Source organism: Neodiprion fabricii, chromosome 4, assembly GCF_021155785.1.
Source record: "Neodiprion fabricii isolate iyNeoFabr1 chromosome 4, iyNeoFabr1.1, whole genome shotgun sequence".
Taxonomy (NCBI): Eukaryota; Metazoa; Arthropoda; class Insecta; order Hymenoptera; family Diprionidae; genus Neodiprion; species Neodiprion fabricii.
This window is the reverse complement of record NC_060242.1, coordinates 38,213,941-38,226,691: the sequence shown is the minus strand read 5'-3', so window position 1 is coordinate 38,226,691 and position 12,751 is coordinate 38,213,941. Positions and strand designations below refer to the sequence as shown.

The 12,751-nt window shown below is 37.7% G+C and overlaps 1 protein-coding gene across 1 annotated transcript in view; it reads right to left on the bottom strand.

Annotated features, from left to right (window-relative positions):
- The window catches only part of LOC124179398 (adenylate cyclase type 6), a 97,111-nt gene that overhangs the window by 20,022 nt on the left and 64,338 nt on the right, over nucleotides 1-12,751 (bottom strand). Inside the window, exons 7-9 of the mRNA XM_046563709.1 lie at nucleotides 9,472-9,621; nucleotides 3,349-3,470; nucleotides 801-893 (exon numbers count right to left, since the gene is read on the bottom strand). Coding sequence (XP_046419665.1) covers nucleotides 801-893; nucleotides 3,349-3,470; nucleotides 9,472-9,621 — 365 coding nt within the window. The remainder of the gene's footprint in view (nucleotides 1-800; nucleotides 894-3,348; nucleotides 3,471-9,471; nucleotides 9,622-12,751) is intronic.

The following is a 12,751-nucleotide window of genomic DNA, read 5'->3' as shown; positions in this document are numbered from 1 at the left end:
ATTGAAAAGAGACTAGCTGTCCTATTTCCGGTGTAAAAACCGAGCTTATGTAAAACTTAGAATTCCGTCTGCCATTTTGGATCCTAGGATTCAGTCTTGCTCCGTGTCCCTTTTTGCATCTGTTCTTAATCTTATTTTCTTTGTAAAATCTAGCGAAGAAAATGTACCTCGAATTTTCAACGTCTGTTTTCCCAAGGGAAATACCGATTTTTCCACCACACGGATTGTCTTTTCGTTTTTGAAATTCGAATAACGCGTCTGTTTTCTTACACATCGTTCAGTCTCGTTATAATGGATTTGAATTTAGTAAATTGTATGCAGGAGCGGTTATTCGATTGCCTTTTTTCCTCCCCACTCACCACGCATTGTCTTCTTTGAAAACATCCCTTATTTTTATAGGAACCGCCTGACTCAGACTCCGATCTGCAAGCTCCTTCGATCAATAATTTTGCCCTTTCAAGAATAAGCGGTGAAATTTCTCGCCGTTGTAATAGCCAAGGACGATCGATAAAAAAGAAATAACAATATGAAAAAGTGGCGAGAAGGAAAAATAAAGGTCTTTGCTTGACAGGACGAGTCTTTCAATTTCTCGCTTTTCTTCCCGCATTACTTGCGAAAATGAAAAACTCGCGAGCAATGAGATTTTCGATTCGCGAATAGCTCGGGAACGGCGCAAACGGTTATTATTGAAAATTTAATCACCGTCGGGCTAAAATATCGAGCTTAAAAATCAATCCGCAGAGTACAGATGTTACCATTTTGTCAGGTATAAAGTTATTCTAAAACTCTGCCTTGCTTACCTGGCGAAAAGCTCGTTCAAAAGCCGCACCAATTCCTCAGCTGTGCATTGGTCTGACAGCGATGTGAATCCGCAAATGTCGGCGAATAGTATGCTGAGGAAAAAAAGAAAAAAAGTCAATTCAGCATCGTCGTACACCGAGACTATTTTCTGGTAATGGTTACTTCAAAGTCCCCAAATATTTTCACTACTTAACGAAAATTTTAGTTCCGAGCATAAAAACTAGAAACAAATTTCGTGACTGTAACCAGTGAATGTTTTAAGTGTTACTATTCATTTCCGCCGTTACGATTCCGCCTAACATATATTTTCTTGAAACTATTACGATAATTTGATGGCGGTGCAGTAATAAAACAACGTCAAGGCCTTCCTTGACTTAAAAACGGTAGGAAACTTAACAAAAGCATTTCATTTTGTAATAATCAGACTATAAAGACACTAAGTCGTTACTTGCACTGGGAAAAAAATTTGCTCGTAATGACCAACATTTGGCTATCGTAAATGAAATTTCAGAGTTAATGTACCAAACATAATTTTTGCACAACCAAAACGTATAGTTGATTTTATAGAGCGCAGAAAACGAAACGTTTTGATGATGTCTAAGAAAATGTTTGGCATCACAACCCCATAGATTTTGTTGTGATTGCGAAATCAGATTTACACAGCGAAATTATTTTGTAAGGATTGAAAATTGATTGGCCAATCGTTGTAACTGAGAAAACTATCGTTTGATTGTAATTTATGCTAGACGAATCAAGTGCCACATCGAACAACGACGAAGAAATATCCCATTGCGAATCGACTGGCTGACTGAACGGTGTTCGACCACGAATGATTCAGTTTTGCTGATTATACTAGACGAACGGCTGCAGCCCCTCCTGATAACTGTTCGTCTCACTTCTCTTGCGAGAAAGGACTTTCAACGCGTTACAGAGAGTATTTTCCCACTTTGACAAATAATTTTACAGATTAACGATGTAACGTGTTACTTGATAGCGGCAATCAATTAGTAGCTCTCATGATTTCGTAAATTTGACTAATCTTTATCCACCGAATAGATTTAGAGAATTGCGTGACGCGATTTAGTCGAATCTACCAGAGGATATTCAATATTTTGATAATACCACGAGAAAAGTATTATTTCATTAAATTGACGAAATTAAAATCGAGATTTCGTATTTATAAATATATTTTATGGAATCAAATTTTTTTTTCGATTCCGAAACAATCGATTCAATAATTTTAGTACTTACAACAAAATATTGTGTTCCCACCAGAAAATTTTCTACAAAACGCGTTAACAATTTTTTTTTTTTTTGTTAAAATCTAGAATTCTTCTCTTCGTGCAGGGTCAAACATTGTATGATACACTCAATAATATGTTATTTATAAAGTTATTGTAACTATCATTTCCATTTTTTCAGAATTATCTAGTGATACTATAACAATCGAAATATGTCTCAATAAACATGAATCAAAATCCGAATAATTTACTATTCACGATCAATACAATTTCGATTCATCAGTTCGCATAATATCACGAAACCCATGACTCCTGAAAATAAACGATCCCTCTATTCAGTTTGGAGGGTGAATAAGTTTCGGAGCTTATATATTATACTAAGAATGCGCTCGGGGAAATCAGCAAAATCTTTGGACCTTGTCGGCAAGGATTCCTGTTTCACCTGCCATGGGATATTCCCTTTGCATCTCTCTCTCTCTCTCTCTCTCTCTCTCTTTCTCTTCATCGCTGTTTCTCTCGTCTCCTCGCCAAGAGCAACAGCGTGACACAAGCGGGGGTGGAGGTCGGTTGCTTTTGTGATTTACTCCATGGGGGCTAGGTAATAATCGACGTGACTGCAGCAGAGGAGAGAAAGCGGGAGGGAAAGGAAACCCCAGCGGCGGTGTACGGAATGATGAATAAGACGAGGAGAGAAAGAGAGAGAGAGAGAGAGAGAGCAAGAAAGCGAGTAAAAGTGGAAAAAAAAGGATTTCAATTCACCACAGGGTCGTTCAGGGCCAAGTAATTCTATGGGGTGTGAAGCCCCAGGGGCGCCTGTCTGTAGATCTCCGTAATGGCAGTAATAATAATAATAATAACAACAATAACAATAATAATAATAATAATAATAATTGAGTACAATAATTTCGGAAACCTGAAAAGATAGGAAGTTGAAGTCTTCTTTTGATGGATTATTAATATGGATTTTCAAAATACAAAATTTGTTGACCGCAATGAGATTCATGATTTTTTTTCAAATATCCGTTGCGGAACAATTTTGAATCCCTGGTATCTTCGCCAATATTATTGTTAACCATAGAAATTGCCCTGAAAACTGAAAGTCACCGAAAGTCGTTCGGAAGGGAATGTTTTGAACAAATCATCCGGAAATTACGGCAACGGCCGTAATATACAATATTTTGTGTTTCCGAAGATGAAATTCGAAGGGGAAAAATAATGCGGTGTGAAAAATTGAAGGTGGGATAAGAAATCGGTCTTGGGGAAACAGACTTGTTTGTAACGCGTGATTTATGAGACAGACCCTTACCTCACGTTCTCGTGCCTCTGTATGTAAATTTTATGAAACATGGTGTCCTTTGGTTTCCCAGCTATATCAGCCTTCATTTCCATCGCCACGTGGCGCGGCAAAACGCTGAGCAGCAGTCTCTCCTAGAAAAGAAAATGGACACGTAGAGATGAAGAAACAAAACGAAAAAACAGAAAAAGAAAAAAAAAGAAAAGAAACGAACGAACACGCGGAATAACAATTTATACCAGAATGAGAAGATGAGATGATAAAAAAAAAATTTCTCACCATTAATAAACAAGACACATATTTGAATATGAGTTTGAGAATTTTTATGTAGAATGATTTCAAAGGTGGTGGATTTCGAAATGATGTAAATGGTTTCAAAGGCACGTTTTTCAATACGCTCCTCGTATATTAACCCAGTTTCATATTTCGTAGTGTACTTTTTTATTTCTCTCTCTCTCTCTCTCTCTCTCTCTCGATTTCGTACATGTTCACAATCGAATTCGACGAGCGCAGCTGTGCTTAGGCGATAAAGCATTCGGTTTTATTGGGGCTCACGTAGCTCGAAACTTGTCTCAACAAAAGTGCGGCCCCGCCCCAACTCGGCAAAGACGCCATTGTGTCATTTGATTTGAGATTTAGTTCACGCATCGGCGAATTCGCGACGTGATCCAAAGACGGGATCTGTTCTTCGGCCAAGTTTTCGCACACGATTCCCCCTACGGGTTATTCGCCTTTTCTCTCTTTGTTTTTTTCTTCTTACTTCCCACCAGCAAAACTTTTGCTATTTCCCTCTCGCTCTTACTCTCTATTTTTCTCTCTCACTCTTGAGCTTCCGTTCGGATTCTCCGATGTTATTAACTACCGCGATGAAATTTGGCCAGTTCAAGTTTATCGAGGCCAATCACAATCGTACAAACGTTCCTACAGTATCGATAAAATAATATTTCCTTCCTGCAGTTATAAATATGGGTGAGTTTTTTTTTTATTTTTTTCTTATCGATCATATCCCGAGATAGTAGTATCGTTATACGTTGAGTATTTATAAAATTATCATGCTCGCTTGTTTTTCTCATTTTTTACCACAAATGAAAAATATGGTTCTAGATCCCTAAAGTTGTCAATTCGGTTCGTATTACACCGAATAAATCCGTCGAAAGATTGTACAATTTTAATCAAACAAATAAAATAACCGAGTCCCCGCCTTTCGACTCATTTCTCAAACTCGAAGCGTATGAAAATCTGCGCGTGTAATGAAAGACGTGAAGAAACTGCCGCAAGACGACTTCCTACGTGAATTTCTACTTCTGTCGAAGAGGCGAACGAATGATGAGGGGGGTAAAAGGCTGGCAGTAGTGAGACTGGCGGTTCGGTCAGGCGAGTACAAGTGGAAAGAACCGCGAGGATCGGACCGCAAAAATTAGCGAGAGTAAGGAAAATGATAGAGAAGTGAAAGCCCGGCGCGGTGATTGATCATAAAGCGAATCCGGGTCGTTTTTTATCCCCGAGACACCTTAACCCTGAATAATACCGCCGAGCTTTGAAAGTCCGTCCAAATTTCTAAGATCTATGTTGTCGCTGATACTTTTTCATTCATATTTTCCAATTCTTTAAAATTATATTCACGATTTTTCATTATCTTACCTTATATACGTATTGGACTGTTTCAGAAAAAAAAAAGAAAACTGTGATTTTCCGCCATGGCACACCCTGAAAAAGTTTTTTTTTTTGGGGCAAAAGAAAGATTCCGTAAAAATATGAGCGCTTTACGTTATGTGGAAGATTGCGCTCGTTTGATATTTCAGTTTTTACCACATTTTTTTCAATTTGCGAAGAAACGCGTTGTAGCATTTTAATTATTATTTCTTTCCTGACATTTGTATTCAAACCGAAGATCACGATCAATAACACAACGACATATCAACCGGGAATATTATTCTTTCAAATTAAAAGTTCATATTAAATAATAACTGTTTTATGAGATTGAATTAATAATGAAAAATTCGTCAGACAAGCTTCTCAAACATCAATTGCTGACTTGATGTTACAACCGCTGGTCTTCTTTGTGACGTAAATTGATATTACGACTGACGTGGGCAATAAAAAAAATTTGTAATTCACGATACTCCACAAATTTAGAAAAATGTACAAAAATGAAAAATCAAATCAGCGCAATCTTGCACCCAGCGAAGAATTCTCTTCTTTTGACAGAATTTTTTTTTTTATCCTCAACAAACCTTTCAGGCGGTCCCATGTTGAAAAATCGCAAACTGTTTTTTCTGCAGGATCAAAGTGCGTATGCATTTTCATAGAATGAAAAATATTTTAACAGGATTGAGATTTCTCTCGAGGATGATTGATTTTTTATAACCTTTCAAGAACAAAAAAAAAAGAAAAGAAATTGAAAAAATCCCCACCTAATTTAACAGACACATTTTTTATACCCTTACGTAAAACTCTTCGTCCACCGTATCAAAACGATCACGAATATCGACTATTCAATATGTGCAAGATTGACAGAAGAGATACTGGGACAAAGCGAAACGTTACAACCGATTACTCCTTACGATTTGAAGCAACGATTAGAATTCCACGTACAAGCGAAGTTGAAATCCTGCAGCCTCAAGGGCGGCAAAATGAGATTGGTGAAATGTTATATAAATCGCGCGATGGGTTTAGCCGACCGCGCGTTGTGTAATAATTTGTTGAAACCGGAGAAGAGAGGAAGGAAGGAAGGAAGGAAGGAAGGGAGAGAGTCGCTAATCAAGCGGAAACACAGTCACCGCCATGACTGTAGGATGCGTGCCATAGTCGTTACTGTTTAATGAGAACGCGATGCCGGGATCAAAGAGGCTTCATTACCGAAATTATACCGAGCCTGGATGATCGGAGTTTGGTTAATCCCTAAACTATCTCACCGCGATCCTCACCCTTCTCAGTTTCCATCAATTTCCCTGCAGACGAGTTTTGAAGCGCGCTCGTCTCGCCGCGAAGCCTTGTCCTTTCCATTTGCACCTGGGCATCATCGGCCTCGGTAAAATCGAAACAAATTGGGGATGATGGAAGTGGAATGGGAAATTCACGGGGTTTCCCGAATTCAATCCGATTTCACGCCGGACAGAATATATTTTTTCGCGATAAGGAATCTTTTTTAGCCGTTCGAAAAGCGATAAGACCCGCAGAAGATTGAAATGTCTTTTTTAAGGACGCTTACTTATCGTGAACCAAACCTTGTGGGGAAGAATTTTCGATCACCTGTTTTTTAGTCAAGGGAAAAACTAAATACTCGGTGTTGTCAAAATTTCACCCAAGCCTCGCGTTGAATCGAGAATCGGAAATCGAAATGCATGAGGAAATTGTGCGACAAAAGTTCCAAGGTTTCAAACGAAATTCGTGGACTTTTCACTGATTCGTGTACCTTGTAATTTGCTTCCTCTGATTTTCAGTACACGCAAGCGATTTCCATCGATTTCCAATTATTTTTTGGTGATTTGCGATTTCCTGTGATTTTATTCGATTCGGAAATCGCTGAAAATCCTTCGGAACGCTCAGAGATCATCGGAAATCCGGAGTATCATTAAAGTTCAACATAAATCACTAGATACTAAGACTGGAAACAACTGAAAATCACACGACAAGGTAGAAATCAATAAAAAAAAAATAAAAAATCACCCCACATAAATGTCGATGAACTGAAATCAATCATTCGATTTCCAATTGAACACTGAGAAAAATTCAGTTTGTTATATTAACTAGAAAAATTGAGTAAAACAAGTATCGTTAAAAAAAACTGTTTGAATATCGTTGGAATTACAAAAAACGAGGTACGCGTAACATTTTGCGCTATTGTCGATGACCCTAACGGCATCATAGTTATTAATGCAAAAGTTATTGCCAGCCGAGTGAAAAAAATCCCTGTATAATAGCATTTCTGGGTGAAAAAATTGACCAAAAATAATGATTTGATTTAATTTTATTTTATCTTTGGTTTTGATTGGACAAAAATTGCGGAAATTAGAGCAGGTTTGAAACTACAATAATTACGTTACGTCAGTCATGCTAATCAACCTATATCCGTAACATATTACGAAACAAGATAAATCGATTTGCTTGTATTTTTATTAATCATCTCGTAAAATCGAATCCTACGGGAAAATCATTTTTCATTTCTCAGTGTTTGAACGGTACGATATTTAAAAAAATTTTATTAATTTCCTTTTTCTTTTATCTTTCAATGCAAATACGCAACACGTTCGATCCTTCCCTATAATTACAATACCCGGAGCAACTTAAACGGTTTATGGGGAAAATCTGTGACACAAAAATCAAAATGACACGTAAGCAGCGGAAGACGCGCCCTCTCATAGCGGCGTTTAAGACCCAATTCCAAACCGAAATAGGGGACTTAATTTGGTGCTTCAGCGGTAACTCCTCCCAGCTTTGTAACGTTGTTTACAAATCCCGGGAACTCGAGCAATCGGTGCGGATTCATAAATATTCATCAATCTCGTACCGGAAGTTGATTGATTATCTTGCGAATAGTGATTAATCGATGTGTACATTGATCATTGTCCTCGTTTCCAATGCACACACTAGGTACGCGATTTGTTATACGGGTCACCGGCTGCTGCTGCTACTCGTGTTGTTATTACCGCGTGCAGTTGTCGCAGCAGCTCTGTGTACTAATTGTAATAATTTTCTGCATAATTACAGGCATCGAACGATCCGTAATCGCGTTGTTATTCAAGTGTAAAGGGGATTTATTACCCTGCAGGAAATCAATTTTCCATATTTTTCCCCGGGATTTTGATTAATGTATAAATTTTTAACGGATATGAATTTAAATCCCCTCAGACGCGTCATTTTCACAATTATTTAATGCGTGTATGGGGGATTCCACGGGATACCAACCGACGTCCAACCCTCGTCGTTTTTCATATTGTTCAAATTTTATCTGCAATTGTTATGTCCCAACTCTGAAACACTAGCTACCCTGTATTTTTTCAAATCTTTTATTCAACTGGTTCATTATTTATGAATATTGAAAGCGACTTTGAAAAGGAACTTTTTTTTTCATGATTTTCAAAAAAATGTGTTCTCTTTTCCAAACATTTCAAGACCGGGTTCATAATGAGACTATTTTACTTGACGCTTTTGATTTTTTTCATTAATTAAAACATTATTCAAACGATCTGAACACTCCTAAAAAAATTCTACAAACTTCTATTTTCACTTGGAACATTCCATTGTGAAGCGATTTTTGTTTATTTTTTTGACACATTCAACTTTTTTTTCTTTTTTTATAATTTTTAAAACAAAACCGGTCTAAAAATTTTCTAAATAAAAATAGCAGTTTTGAGAATTTTAAACAAGATCTTATTCAAAATCACTATCAATACTTACAAATAATAAACCAGTTGAATGATAAGTCTGAAAAAAATCTGGGTACCGTTTCAGAGTTGGGACAATTGCAGAAAATTTTTTCGAATAAATTCAAAAATGGTAAAATTCAGACGTTGGTTAGATTCCCATGGAATTCCCCATATACGGTATGCGTCCACTGCATGTATCTGCAATTGACGATTTTTCAGATTTCCGATTGATTGACACGAAATTCTTTTCCGCTTCGACCGTGTTTATAAACATAATATTCGACGATTGAAATTTCACTGAAGTGCTACAACGATTCAGATTCGTTTCGTTTGACAAAGTAATCATAACGAATGACTGGAAAGAGCGGCTGACAGAAAATTCGTCCCGAATTTTTCGCAAGTTTTTTTTTTTTTTTTTTTTTTTTGCAAATTAAACACGGGGAGTGGATAATGAAAAAAAAAAAAATTAGACAGCGGTCAGGTTTTTCGAAGAAGAATATGTATGTATAAAAAAAAAAGAAAAAAAAAAAAAACGTAGCGATCAGCTCCTTGAAGTTTAAATATTGTTTCTAAATTTTCCGTCACAACATTTCACTCAACCTGGTTCGAGTGACTCGACTTTCATAATTTCGAGAGTTCTCGCATAACGCCGGCCGATCTTGTCATGCCAAGAGATTAGGAGACGAGGATCAGGGGTGAAAAGGCTCGGCGGCGAAACTTCGCCTAGGCGGAAATAATGTTTGTCAAAGTTGTTTGCTCTCTTTACCTGCTGTTGGTTTTCCCTCTGCGTCGTAAGCCGGGCTTCGACGCACTGTCTCGTCTCAAGGAAGGCTTGTCTCTGGGCCAATTCCCGTGGATGATGAGTCAGCGCTCCGGCCACGTTCGTCCCGCCGACCACGACCAGAGAGCTCAAAAGCTGAAACAGGAAAAAGCACGGTCAGAATGGTCGGTCTTCGCCCGCATTCGGACGTCTTTGGTTATTTTGTCTCGGAAAAAAGGAAGTCGTTGTAAGATCATCCGAAAGTGAAAAAGTTGAGTTGAGTAGTGAGAAGGAGTGGTAAAGAGATACCGGACTTTCCGGTAACAGCTGGAAAACTAATTTTCATTTTCTACCCTAGAACTGTGTTTTTCGATCGTCGTAAAAAATGAAAACAGTTAAGGACCGAGCGGTAAACGGAACTAATAATTTCGATAAATGTAGATGAATGCTGATTCCGATATCCAAAATGGCGATGAAATATGATGGAAATCGATAGGCGAAGGTTTTTTGGGTCATCGGTAACGAATCCAAGGTCAGACTTCCAAAATCTGTAATGGTAGATCCATTATAGTGGTTCAAAATAAAAGAAATCGTAATATTTTCACGTAATATTGGCATCCAAGGGCTTTGGAATCGTTAATCACGAATCTGGATTTGTAGTTCGAAATTCAAATTGGATATTATACAATTTTCTTCTCCATAAACTTGGAACCTTAGTGTGAGGGCTGGCTCAAGGCCAGTCTGAAGCCGTTTGTTTCAGTATACTTAATTACGATCTAAATTTCTCTTACTTTTTTCACTATAAAGGATACTCAAATTCTTGCATTATAACGCGCGGCAAATTCATACAGAAATTTTGCTGCATGTATAAAGATGTGTAAGAAAATACGGTTGCAGAGTTTTAATCGTCGTGTCGGAAATGAATCAACGAGCGAAATTGAACCGGTTTCTCTTGACCCCGATATATTTCAACTCGGGAAGTTGCCTGTTATAATAATCATGTTTCAGAGCACGTATGGTTCCCGATCATAGCTTGATAACTAAACATTCTTCTCCGACCCTTCGATTTCTCAATCGTACGAATTCTTATTCACCGTCGAAAGTTGTTATACAAAAGTCAATTCTCATTTGAACGGAAATATTGAACGTAATTCATTGAAAATTTGAGGCTACACTGTAAAGAAAAATTCGAGCTTTTTCATAGAGGGTATTTAGGTTAGGTCAGGTTATCTGTGATAATTGGCTTGCAGTGTACCTACGATATTTTTAACCGGAAGAAATTTTTTTTCTCACTTCAGTTTAAATTATCTCTAGAACCAGAAGCAGCAGGATTTAATTTTCCGAAGAGCAAAAAACTCGCAAGATTCCTAATGCGAAAGAACGTAACAATGATTAACCCCCCAGAACCGAGAAAAAAGAAAAAGACGCAAGGCGAAAACAGCCTTCTGGGTTACGGTGTAAAAAGCTCTCGAATCACGATTCGCGTCACGTAAATCATGCATCACGTAGAATATTTTTCGCAGGGATCTGCAGTACGGGGGATGAAATTGCACGGTGATATCGTTGACCGGGGCTCGCAGCTATAACGTATAAGGCAACGTCGAATTGGCGAGTAAGTCCACTGACTGGCAATGAGCGGAAATTGGGACCTGAGGATATATCGGGGATGTTGTGAGACGCTGGGGTGAGCTTGCGGTCGATGAAACGTTTCAGGGGGGTTGTCAGCTTCCGGTGCAAGCTCCGCACGAGGCAATATGCGCCTGAGATAAGTATGAGACGAAGTCTGTCGTCCGAGCGAAGGAGCGTAAAGAAGCGAGTGTAAGAGACGCCTTGGCCTTCTTAAAATAAACTGTTTATCCGAACTCCCGCAAAGATTTTTCAGAGAGGTGTACAGACTCGGCTAAAAGTTCCTTTTTCTTTTTTTCTTTTTTTTTTCCGCGTGTATAAGCGGTGCAGAAATTTTGTTTATGTAATGCGAGCGTGTTTTACGCCGCTTCTCGTGCGTGTTTTCCGTATGAAAATTACTCGTTTCTACGGCGGCAGAGTTAGTCTGCTAATGCGCATGCGCGAAATGCAGGAAATACCAATTTTGAGTCTTAGGAGTTAAAAGTGGTCTTTCCTGCACTCCGCGCATGCGCCGTTGCGAACGAATCTGACGTTACGCGACCCTAACCTCAATTTCTTGCTTCGTGAAAAAACGCGAAACGTACTCTTGTTATGTATAGAATCGTGTGTAACACGGAGGCAACGGTCCTTTCGCCTCGCGTATTTGCAGTCACCATGCAATGAAGTTCGGTTGCGATAGTGAATTTTCAAGGATGCGGGACCTTAATTCGGAGAATTTAAAAATTTTCAAATTCAGGAATTTATTAATGTTAAAATTATAGGAGGGCAAAGTTTAGAAACGTGAGGATTTTTCTACTTTTTTTTTTTATTGGTATTTCTATATTCACTATGAACTGTTAATTCACTTATTACTTCTGAATGATAAAGATAGATTTTTATATACTTCAACCTTCTATATTCTGGAGACATTCTATGAATTAGATTTTTGCGTTTGTGAAAATGTAGTAACTTTAATACTTCTATAGCTTTTTTGACAATCCTAAATTACAGGCTTTCTACATATTTGCGTAGATATTGGGCTAAATTCAGTCTTACGTAAGCTATTGTTTTTTCTTCTTGTTTATTTTGACAGTAATAAATTTACTCCGAGGAGGTCCCTCATCATGGACTGAAAAGTCAGTTTTTTAATTAAATCGGCTGCGAAAATTATTGACCTACGTATCAAAGATTCGACTCGACATATTTCTAGATACTTGTCCTGTTTACCTTTCGACTTCTTTACATTTCGACATTAAGAAATTAAAAAATTCACAAATTATATTTTTTCCCATGTTTCTGTTTTAGTCTGAGAATCCTAGATCTTGAGCTTTTCATATTCTTGACTCTTTACATTTGGACTTTTCAAAAACTCTACCAATCGTAATTCCTTAATGTCTAGACTTCCCTTTATTTCTGCGTTTATTTTGACGGTTTAATATTTCACCTTTCTTCATGTTTTATCCTCTCTAGATTTCAACATTTCTGCATCTCGAAATTCAACGTACAAATATTGGCTCCACATATCAATTTTTCAGTCAGTCTCTATACCTCTCGATATTAATATTTCTACGTTTATTCTGAAAACATGAATTTCCGGCTCTCCATAATATTACCTTACCTTTCAACATAGTTCAAACTTTTCTACACAGCGATACTTTGCACATTATCACATTCTACAAAC